At 38.7% G+C, this 11,286-nt stretch overlaps 1 protein-coding gene across 1 annotated transcript in view; it reads right to left on the bottom strand.

Annotated features, from left to right (window-relative positions):
* Positions 1–10,901, bottom strand: part of LOC127645599 (ephrin type-B receptor 1-B-like) — a 323,036-nt gene extending 312,135 nt beyond the window's left edge. Inside the window, exon 1 of the mRNA XM_052129261.1 lies at positions 10,675–10,901. Within this exon, the coding sequence (XP_051985221.1) occupies positions 10,675–10,741 (67 nt within the window). The 5' untranslated portion in view covers positions 10,742–10,901. The remainder of the gene's footprint in view (positions 1–10,674) is intronic.
* Positions 10,902–11,286: the final 385 nt, after the last annotated feature.

The raw sequence follows: 11,286 nt of genomic DNA, 5'->3' as shown, positions 1-11,286 counted from the left end.
GAAGTATCGACATAGAGTTTGGCGCCAGAGTTAAACGGAAATATGTGATGTCGTCACTTGTTAAATATAAGCGTTAATTTGCGTTCTCTTATTCTCTTGATGCGCTAAAATTTTTTAGCAAAGAATCCTTGGATGGAAACGTAGTTATTAAGAGAAAATAGTCCCAGTCAATGTGCATTGAAAGCAGGCTTTTGTGTAGTGGTAAAAGGAGTTTGGGAGTTCAAAAGAATATTTTTTGCAAAAAATAAATGTTCTGTCCTCATTACCTCACCATCATGTCATAGAAAATGCAGATGACTTTCTTTATTCAGTATAACATCTGAGGTGTTAGGCAGAATGTTCACACCGCTTTTTTCAGTACAATGACAGTAAACAGAGACGGACATGGTAAAACTCACTAAAATGACAACAAAACACTACATATTCCATGTAAACTGAATATTCCAAGACTGCCGGAGCCATAAGATAACTTTGTGTGAGGACCAAGATTTAAGCTTCACCCAAATTATTCACTGAAAATGTTCCCCTCTTCCACACCTTTCAAATTTAATTCGTACAGGCACATATTATTTATTTATAATCTTTTATGGAGTGGTGGTGGCTTTTTGGGCTAAAGCACATAACTGTTAATCAGAAGGTTGCTGGTTCAATCCCCACGGCAACCACCATTGTGTCCTTGAGCAAGGCACTTAACTCCAGGTTGCTCTGGGGGGATTGTCCCTGTAATAATTGTACTGTAAGTCGCTTTGGATAAAAGCATCTGCCAAATGCGTAAATGTAAATGTTTTATAAATAATATTATTTATTCACACACACACACACATATATATTTACATTTACGCATTTGGCAGATGCTTTTATCCAAAGCGACTTACAGTGCTTACAGTCGAACCAGCGACCTTCTGATTAACAGTTGATTAACAGTTATGTGCTTTAGCCCACTACACCACCACCACTCCATATATATAGACGTGAAGCGGAGGGTTGTTGCCTAAGTGAAATGCATTTAAAATTGTTTAATACACAACTAGCCATAGATTATCCTGCTTATAACATGGTCACTTGCCAGAATTGATTAGTTACTGGAAGAATAAAAAATAAAGGTTAATTTTATCTAAGGGCATTTTGATCTAAATCCACCGGTTCTAAATCAGACACAGAAAAAGTAGTGCAGAAACTGAATTTAAATGCACAATCCAGAAATAATATTATCCACAGAATGTAGAGGTGTTGGCATACGGTACTTAAAATGTTATTCAGTGTCATTTTCACATTAATGTGGAAAAAACGATGTTACAAACGTGGCAGTGAGAGTAAAAGCGGCACTTACTGTATAATAAGTAATAATGACCCCTGAGACATCAATATGGTACCCATCAATTGACTGAATTAATGAAATTGGAATTTGACCTTGAATGGTAGCTGTTCACCGCAAAAAAGGAGGCCTCTACTGGCTATAGGTGAATCTTCAGCACAGCAACATAATATACATAACACATTACAGTTTAAATCGTCTTTCATCGCCTTGCTGGACAGCGAAAGATGCATTTAATAGGTCCTGATTTCAATCTCTCACCCTATGTGCAAAACCAGCTGAATTCCATTATATTAGCTATGCTGAAGAAAGTGGTTACAAAAGGTTTTAATAGCTGCTGCTCACTCTGCTTGCTCTGTAATGTTATGCTGCAATGGTTACAAACAGCACATTAATATCGAATGGTGATTAAAACTGACCGGAACTACCTGTGCATTCAACTTTTGAACTGCACACATTCCAGGCAATCAGAATAGACTATTAGTACAGACCATGGTATAAATATAAAGTACCTCCAATAATCAATACACTCTGTCACAACCTGTCCTCTAGGAACATTAGGAGGATCTCATATCTGCTGACAGGGTCACTTACCCAATGTCCTGTGCGCTATCTGACCACTCTCTTACAGAGAGAGAAATGGAGAGCGAGAGAAATTGTGTTCGAGCTCTTTTCTGCTGATTGCACTTACACATATTCACACTGTCCCCTACGAGGTGACTTTTAAATCATCTGATAAAATAGTTTATGGAGGGAGGGGGTGGTATTGAGTGACTCGGGGGCCATGAATTCAAGCAGACAGCCCAGCCCTGCACCCACAACAAGAGGCTGATTTTAAAAATGGAATTTTTGGGAATACAGTGCAGCAAAAATGTTTTACCTGTTCTGATGGATTTGCTCTGCTTTCTCAGTTGTTCAGAATCATTTTAGTTATTTAACCCAGTGTACTGATGGTTTGCCTCTTTATCAACATAAGTCAACACCTCAGAAGAATGCACAAAGTATGAATGTCACTGCATAGATAACATAAAAAGAGACAAGGGCTTGTGCCATCTTTGATACTAAATACATAACACTGAAATTTTGTTTTCAGTACAATAACACGAGTAAGTGAAATGTGGCTTGAGTGTCCATATGCCACTTTGCAATTCCAGTCACCATTCACAATCTCTGCTATAAATGTGTACAAACACACATTAGCTTGGTTTACAAAGGCCATTTCAGACCTCGTTTACCACTTTAGTGATGCTGAAAAACCACAGAGCGTGAAGTGAGGCTGACAGGAAAAATCTGAACCCATGAAAGACAAGAAACCAAAAGGGCTTTGGGGTCTGATGGTACCAGCGAGATCCCACTCACACACACCAATCAACACACAAACATGCACCCCATCGACCATCTGGCTGCTGTGGCTAGTGAGTAAGCAAGAATTCTATAGACCAGATAGCGTTTCAGTTTGCTGCATCTCCTAGATGCCTAAGAACCAATTTATCAGAGCCTAAAACTGCAGCAGTGTGTGTGTGTGTACATATGCAGATATATAGGGTCGAAACACCTGGATGCTTCAATCTGATTTATAACAACCCACACTACCATTTTGAAAACACCAGCACTGTCGATCACATATGTTTTGTTTTTGATGCTAGTGTGCTTTTTTCCCCACCAGATATCTAACTAACCTTTAAGACTTCCTTGAGTAACTAACCAGAAAGACCATCTTGATCAACCATGACCAGCTTGTTACTTTACAAGTACTTAACATGTAACAAGTATACTGACTCATGAGTTAAACCAGCACCAAACCAGCACTAACAAGTATAAACCTACTTGAACCAACATTCATTTTCATCTTATCCAGCACCAAACCAGACCTTACCAACTTAAACCAAGATAAATTATCAGCAATATCAGCACCAAACTAGCACTAACATGCCTGAACCAGCAATAAACAGAATAAACCGACCTGAGCCAACATGAATTATCAGCTAAACCAGCACCAACCAACATACTATAAACAAACCTGGACCAATTTGAATTATCAGCTAAACTAGCACAAAACCAGCACACCAGCACAAACCAGCCTGAATAAATATTAATTTCCAGATAAAACAGCACTAACTAGCATAAACCAGCCTAGATTAATTTGAGTTCTCAGCTAAACCAGCATAAACCAACCTAGACCTATTTGAATTCTCAGCTAAACCAGCACTAAATAAGCACCAACAAGCTTAAAATAGCCTGAACCAACATAAAAACTCACCTAAACCAGCACAAACCAAGATAAACCAACATGGACCACTTTTAATTCTCAGCTAAACCAGCAACCAAACCAGCACTAACCAGCATAAAACCAAACAGAACCAACACAAATACTCTGCTAAACCAGCAACAAATCAGCACCGACTAGCATAAACCAGCCTGAACCCACATAAACCAGCATGGACCAATTTGAATTTTCAGCTAAACTAGCTTAAAACCAACCAGAACCAACACAAATTCTCTGCTAATCCAGCACCAAACCAGCACCAACTAGCATAATCTATCTTGAACCAACATAAACCAGCATGGACCAATTTGAATATATCAGCTAAATTAGCAACCAAACCAGCACTTACCAGCAGAAAACCACCTTGAACCAAAACAAATTCTCAGCTAAACCAGCACCAGCTAGCATAAACCAGCTTGAACACATATAAATTCTCAGCTAAACCAGCAACAAGTCAGCACCGACAAGCATAAACCAACCTTAACCAACATAAAAACTCAGCTAAACCAACATAAACCACTAATTTGAATTCTCAGCTAAAACTGCAACAAACCAACACTAACAGTAGAGCTAAACAACTGCATGAGATTTCAAAAGCCAAAGAGCTGCTCAACATTTAAAAGTCACGACAGTCAATGCGCACACATATAATAAAAAATAAAAAGCTGTTTATTTAACAAATTGTCATGAGGTCAGCACCATCCACAAAACCATGGCAACCCATTGACCCTCACATTAATCTTTAATAGTGATCCGAGTCTCTCTTTGTTTTGTTGTGTGTGTGTGTGTGTGTGTGTGTGTGTGTGTGTGTGTGTGTGTGTGTGTGTGTGTGTGTATCTTCAGTTATTCTATGAAAAAGATTTCAGACTAGAGGAACCCTTAAAAAAAAAACACTTTATCTCCTCTCATCCCTCTTAGTTTCAGCAAGCATTCATTTAGAAATAGAAGTGCAATCTCATTTACAGGTAAATTAGTGGTTTTCGCTCGCTGATCTGTGCCCCACAGACCCTGCTGACAGTGAGATGGAAGATAAAGGAAACATGAAAATGTCCTTTAACCCCACGGTGCGCAAAGATGAAGAGTTTTACAATAAACCCTACCAGAACCACTTCTCTCGCTCTTAGTGTGTGTGTGTGTGTGTGTGTGTGTGTGTGTGTGTGTGTGTGTGTGTGTGTGTGTGTGTGCGTGCGTGCGCAAAATACTGCATTTATTACATGGCTTTAGTCATTGCATTTTGTCACATATGTTTCTGCAAAAACAGCTTAGCTGTATAGACCTAATTGACCATTTGTCCCAGGCAAATTATTTCCTGCATAGTTGTGCTATTGTCATGTCTCTTGTATCACTCTTGTATCACTGATGTCTCTTTTTCTAAAGAGGGTGATAAAGGACCTGACTCAAGAGACAAACCAAGAAAACAAATGTAGTCAGAGAATCAAAGAACATGGGTCATCCTAAATCTCAACCAGCCTGGCAGGCAAACAGAGGGAAAGGATGAATCTGCATGTCATGGACAAGTAGAAAAAAAAGAGAAAAGCCAATATGATGAGTGTGGTCAGCATCTGTAGCTCATTATTCACATCAGCTGCAGTAATTTCCATCACATACACATGCCTCATAGTCCTATCCACCCTTAAACAAATTGTGTGCTCGAAGTGTGCATTTAGCTGACTGTGTGATAGAGATGGATAAAATAAAACCATGATTAAACCTCCACACAGACACAGGAACACCCATGAATGTCTGAATGTGTTGTACCCAGGGCTGCCAAGAGATTTAAATAATCAATCAGGGCACCTACACACTAGAATTAACGATGAGTCAGAGAACACTGCAAATGGCGCATCAGAAGGATGTACACGAAAAACAATGGATTGTGAATGTTTCACCATGCAACTGAAAATTGAGAAAATGTCCACTTTGCTGCAACGCAATCTGACGTTGATGTCTGTTAACCACTTAGAACTTCAGAGGGGTTGGTGCAATTGTGCTTTTGGAAAAAAATAAATTTGCATTTCACATAACTTTTAATGGCACATTTATAGTTCTATAAGAATATGTTTGGGAAATGTTTTTTATGTAACATTTGTAAAGATTACTTGACTGTATTAAACATCTAATTAAGCCCAAAAGTCCTCAGGAATGTGTTAAAAATAATCTCAAATTTACTCTAACTTTGGCAGCTGTAGATGTAACAGATTAATAATCTTTTGTTGATTTGGACAAGGCAGGTGAGTTGAGTTGAGATGAGGTCAGCTCAGCTCAGCACAAAAATGGTAGTGATGTCTCCCTGCTGTGAGTGGGAGATAAACCCCGCTGCTTTGTCTTCGATAGAACAACAGTGTCAGTCAGGACATTGGCTCAGTCTGTTGTGAGGTCATTTGATAAAACAGACTTGGGCTTCAGCTGGATCAGAGGACAGATTTGATGTGGTTTGTAGCGAGGTGGCTTTAGATAGGGCTTGTTTATTGGGACCAGTCATGTGGGAACAAAAGTCTTCGGCCATGCACTTAACAACGTGACTGCATTCAGACCGCTTTAACGGCGAGGGCTTGACTGAAGGTTTGGTTGTCTGAGTGTGTATGTGTGTGTGTTAGGAGGCTAGAGTGCTTTCATAACCTATTTGATGTTTCCACCAAAAGAAAAATCTCAAAATGACAGGCCAATCAGACCTGCACTTAAAATCCTGATTCAGCACTTAAACTTGCTCAACACACATGAACAACAAGAGACATCAACACATATGAGTGATGAACGTTATGGAATTCTTCTTAATGATTTGAAACAGTTCAGACCAATTTGATTATTTAATAACGAGTGCAATTTACCAAGAAACACATTTGTGACAATGTCGAATAACACAAAAATGATTTCTCGTCCCTCCTTCAAAATAAAGAAAAAATATCAAGGTTACAGTGAGGCACTTACGATGGAATTGAATGGTTGAATGGGTTGGCCCCATTCACATCCATTGTTAGTGCATTACTGCAACCCACATGTTTGCCATTTATGGCAAAAAATGGGACTAGTATTTTTTTGTGGTAATCAACTTTATGCCACAAATTCTGTTATTGACTGAGCTTAACTTGTATTTAACCTGGAATATAAATGTATTTTGGCCATTTTGCAATTACCTGCATTAGCCAATAACTGCGCCTGATTTGCTGAAAGTGTCAGTTCCAAAATCTAATGACAGATTTGTCTATGGATACGCTTTACAATTTTAAAATAGTTTTGTTAATTTTGAGCAAATATTGTATAAACTAATTTTTGTACATATATGGCTGATTCTTCAACTTCAGGCAATTTTATGTCTAAAAGCAGTTGCTTTTCAAGAATCAGAATGAGCTTTATTGCCAAGTATGCTTACAAGAATTTGTCATGTCTTGTCAATTTTTTTTTCTTCAATGTTGTTAAATTGAAGTTTAATTAAAAATTAATTAGCAACTTTGTAATAAGTCTTCATCATTTATTATTGGTGCTTTAAAAATGCCTTTTATACATGCTGTAGATTTTACTCTATTAGCCTTGTCCCAGACACAGACTTTCAAAACAATGAAAATCCATTATAAAATTACAAGTTATTAAAAGTTTAAAATCTAAACTCTATAGAGAAAAATGCATAAAAACCATTTCAAGGTAAATATCTGTTATGTTCCCTGTTGTCTTTTGTTTTTTGTACTGTTATTGTGAAGTTTTGTTTAGTTCTTGTTTTGGTTTTTGTAGTCCTTTGTAGTTTCTTTTCATGATTGGTTTTCCCCTGATTGTTGCCCCAGGTGTCCCTCATTCCCTCGTTTGTTCCTTTGTGTATTTAAACCCTGGTTCTTTGTTTAGTCATTGTCGGTCGTTGTTTGATGTATGGTTATATGTCGTGAATGGTTTCCTGTCATGCCTTTGCCCTTGTACCTGCCCTTCGTGTTGTGTTCTCCCAGCTGTGTGTTCTTTTGTGTTTAAGTTAGTTTTTCCCATTGTGGACTTTTCTTTGTGTTCTCTTATTTGTTATTTATATAATAAAGCCCGCATTTGGATCCACACTCCCGTCTGCCTTCTCCTACTTCCACTACCCAGCATAACAATATCACATGTGAGCAGAGTATTTTTAATGGGCATAATTTCCAATTAAGCTGTAATTTTGACAAATTCTGCAGAAAAGTGTGAAAATATCATTTAATTATGTGTATTTATGATGTATAAGAAATCAGCCATTTTATTTAAAAAACAAAAGTGTTAAAAAACATTTTCATCACCGTCATTTCCACCACTATGGAATTTATTGAACACAATACGGAATTTGAGCTGTGGTGAAAATGACCCAGTGTTTTTTTTTTGTTAAAATTATCTCCTATGGGACCTGTTCATATATTATTGGACATTGATAGTAGGCACATTTTAAAAATTAGTGTGTGAAAAATGTTTAACGAAACTTTCTAAAAGTTCAAAGTGCAAAAAGTGCCCAAAGTTGAAGAAGCACACATATCTGCATTGTTTCAGCCACTCTGGTCTCTAAATATTGGTCAATGACATCAGATGCTATAAGTTGCCTTCTGGTCTCGCTGTACCAGAAACCTCATTTGCCGTAAGAAACAGTGCTGTTCTTTGAACCACAGACTAAAAAAACTGTTGGTATCACCATCTAATAGTAACTCACCTAGTATGATTTATGCTTTAATAGCATTTCACAAGCGCTGTACCATATGTGTGCATTCATAATTCATCAGAATTATGGTGTTATTAGGGACTGCTGGTGCATTGTGCTTTAAGCCCACTGATGCAAAGAAATCAAAGCGGAGTCACTCCAATTCCCACTATCCCAGATGGTCCCCAAGACCCTTGTCTTCCTCACAATTACACACACTCAGTCTTTCTCTCTCTGTCACACATACATACACACACACACATACATACACACACATCTCCCTCCCAAATCCCTATCTTCCTCTGTCTTGTACGCCTGAAACACACATGGCTTTGACACACTATTTGTGGTCACTGGGCTGCTTTGGCAATTAGGAGCCATAATCTGATCTCCTTCTGATATAGGCTAAATGAGTGACTAATGCACACAAATCTACCACAGCAAACACGTTTTAAACCACAAAGACCAATTCCCTTTTTAATTAGTCAGTAAAGAGGAGATCAACAACCTGGTTCCCTCCATCTGCCACCTTCAACCGAATTCCCAGCGAACCTGCATGTGACGAGGAGGAGGGTGTGGCCAGGCCAAATCTGCTGATCAGCGGGAGAGCGAGATAAAGAGGAGCCGGAGGCGCCAGTTAGAGAGAGAGACGCATGCGGCCACGCTGCATATGTGTCTGTGTTCATTTAAGTTTTATGTTGTTTTAAGTTCATTTATATCATTAAAGCTTTATGTTGGCTGTTCAGCCGTTCCTCCTTGCCTGAGCTTGAACTGTTAAACTGCAGTAAAAAAACTCTCCTAAATTAATATAAAAGATGCTATTGTTCGTTCAGTCTGACTGAAATCACATTGAGTCACATATGGGCTAGAGCACACGTAATTTAGCAATGATTGTCTGCGTTACATTTACATTACATTAAGTTTATGCGTCTGGCAAACGCTTTCATCCCTAGTGCCTTACAATGCATTCAAGCATTTATCAGTGCGTGCATTTCCTAGGAATTGAATTCTGGACTGGTTTATCTTATGATGGAAAAAAGTGCAAACACTTAAGGAAAGTGCAGTCATAACTGTGCAGAAATGAAAAATATTTTTCTGTAGTTACCGGGCAACACAGGGCTGCAATTCAAACTGCGTGTTAAATAAACATATTGCAAAGCATAAACCTCTGTGCCAATGCATTTATGCACTTTGGCAGACGCTTTTACCCAAAATGACTTACAATGCATTCAGCGTATACGTTCTTTCAGTTTGTGTGTTACCTGGGAATTAAACCCAAGATTTTGAAGTTGCTAGAACATTGCTATAACAGTTGAGCAACAGAAACCTATATGTATACACAGACTGTGAATGAATACTTGTATCACTGTGTTTTCAGACAGGGAGAGAGGTGAGGTGATGGAGAGAATTGGATAGGCATTGGGGATGGAGACAAATAGAGAATCCCTTCATGTTGGCCATGTTCATTACAGATCTGGAGACCAATCAGACACACACACACACAAACACAGCATCCCTAACTGTAGGTCTGATTTCTGGCGAGGATGCAACAACCAGTCATCCACCATCTGTCAAAGACAGACAAGGAGGGAGATTTTTCTCTCTGTGTGTGTGTGTTTCTCGCTGCATTTCTACATTTAATTTTCAGAATAAATCATACACTAACGTGACCTGAATATAGGATGGGACCGGTACCCACCAGTGATTTGTATTCCCAAAGCATAAATAAAGTGTTTAAATTCCTCCAACACACACATTTTTCAAAATAGTTTATTCTAAAATTATTACTATTATTAATTATTATTATTTACTCCCCCAATCCTAAATACTGTATGATGTTACATCTTTGTCTCTTACATTCTAGTTATTTTTTATATTTAAAAATCGATGACTATTTCAGCACCTAAAGTGCATAATAATAAAGTCTGATCCGTTCATTTTTAGAGCCCCAAATCATGCCAACCAAAGGTTATCTGGTTCCAATTCCCACATTACTAGGAATCACTCCTTATTAGACAGCAATTAATAGCAAAGATATGAATAAAATAGAATGTTTACGATTTTGATTACATCCTCGGTAAACGCGTAAAGTTTACCAAGTATCATTTACGCACGTGTGCGTGCAAATAAATTTTTTTTTTTTTGAAAAAAATCGCTTTTATCACGTAATCCCGCATTTCTTTCTCATTCATTCCAAAATATTCCAAGACCAACCCAATGAAAGAGAACTACGGAGCCACTATAGAAGCTGCTTCCCAACTCCATTTGATGCCAAATATTGTTTCGTACACAATTTACTCCGCGAATAAATTCCAGAGCAATTTCCCACAACGAGACATTATCGGTGAAACTCCAAAGCGCTCAACGAGACAATTTAAAGCGCGCGGCGCGCGTGATACACTCCATTGAGCGCGTCAAAGAGGCATCACAGGAAAAAGATGAAATCCACATATTTACCTTCCATCGCGAATACCGCCGTAACCACGCACATAATCTGTATTAATCCCACAGTCATGATAGGCATTTGCCGCTGCCGCGTAGTGCTTCCTTTTATTTTGGAAAACCGAGCGGCGTGGCGTGCGCGTAAAATCCGTCACTTGTCACTTGTCACACGGAGGGGTGATATTCCAGTGGGCGAGCGGCGTGGAGTCACATCGCAGGCAGCAGTAAAGAGTGAGTGGATGCTGCCACGGACGCGGAGCGCAGAGATGAGAGAGAAAGAGGAGCGGAGAGAGATGGACCCCCCCACCAAAACAAAAAAAATCCCCTTTAAAACGTTTGGACCAATCATAGTAGCTAAACCCAAAACCGCCAACCAATCGCAGATGGTCTCTCCTTCCAGCGTGCCTTGTTATTCAAAACAAAAACTTTTTCAGTGGCCTGTTTCAGGCGAGTAACGTGCTTGGCTAGAAGAGAACGAGCGCCCTCATCTGGCCAAAAAAAGATCAAGTATAAAGCGTCTATCAAAAGAGATGCGCGCTGGTATGTGACTTTTCTTATCTGAAGATGACTAATAGTTTCAGAATAAGTGCCTGACGTGAAACTTTATAAAAATGACATAGACAGTGT

The sequence above is a fragment of the Xyrauchen texanus genome, chromosome 6, assembly GCF_025860055.1.
Source record: "Xyrauchen texanus isolate HMW12.3.18 chromosome 6, RBS_HiC_50CHRs, whole genome shotgun sequence".
NCBI lineage: Eukaryota > Metazoa > Chordata > Actinopteri > Cypriniformes > Catostomidae > Xyrauchen > Xyrauchen texanus.
Note: the sequence above shows the minus strand (reverse complement) of the source record. Positions and strands in the feature narration are given on the sequence as shown.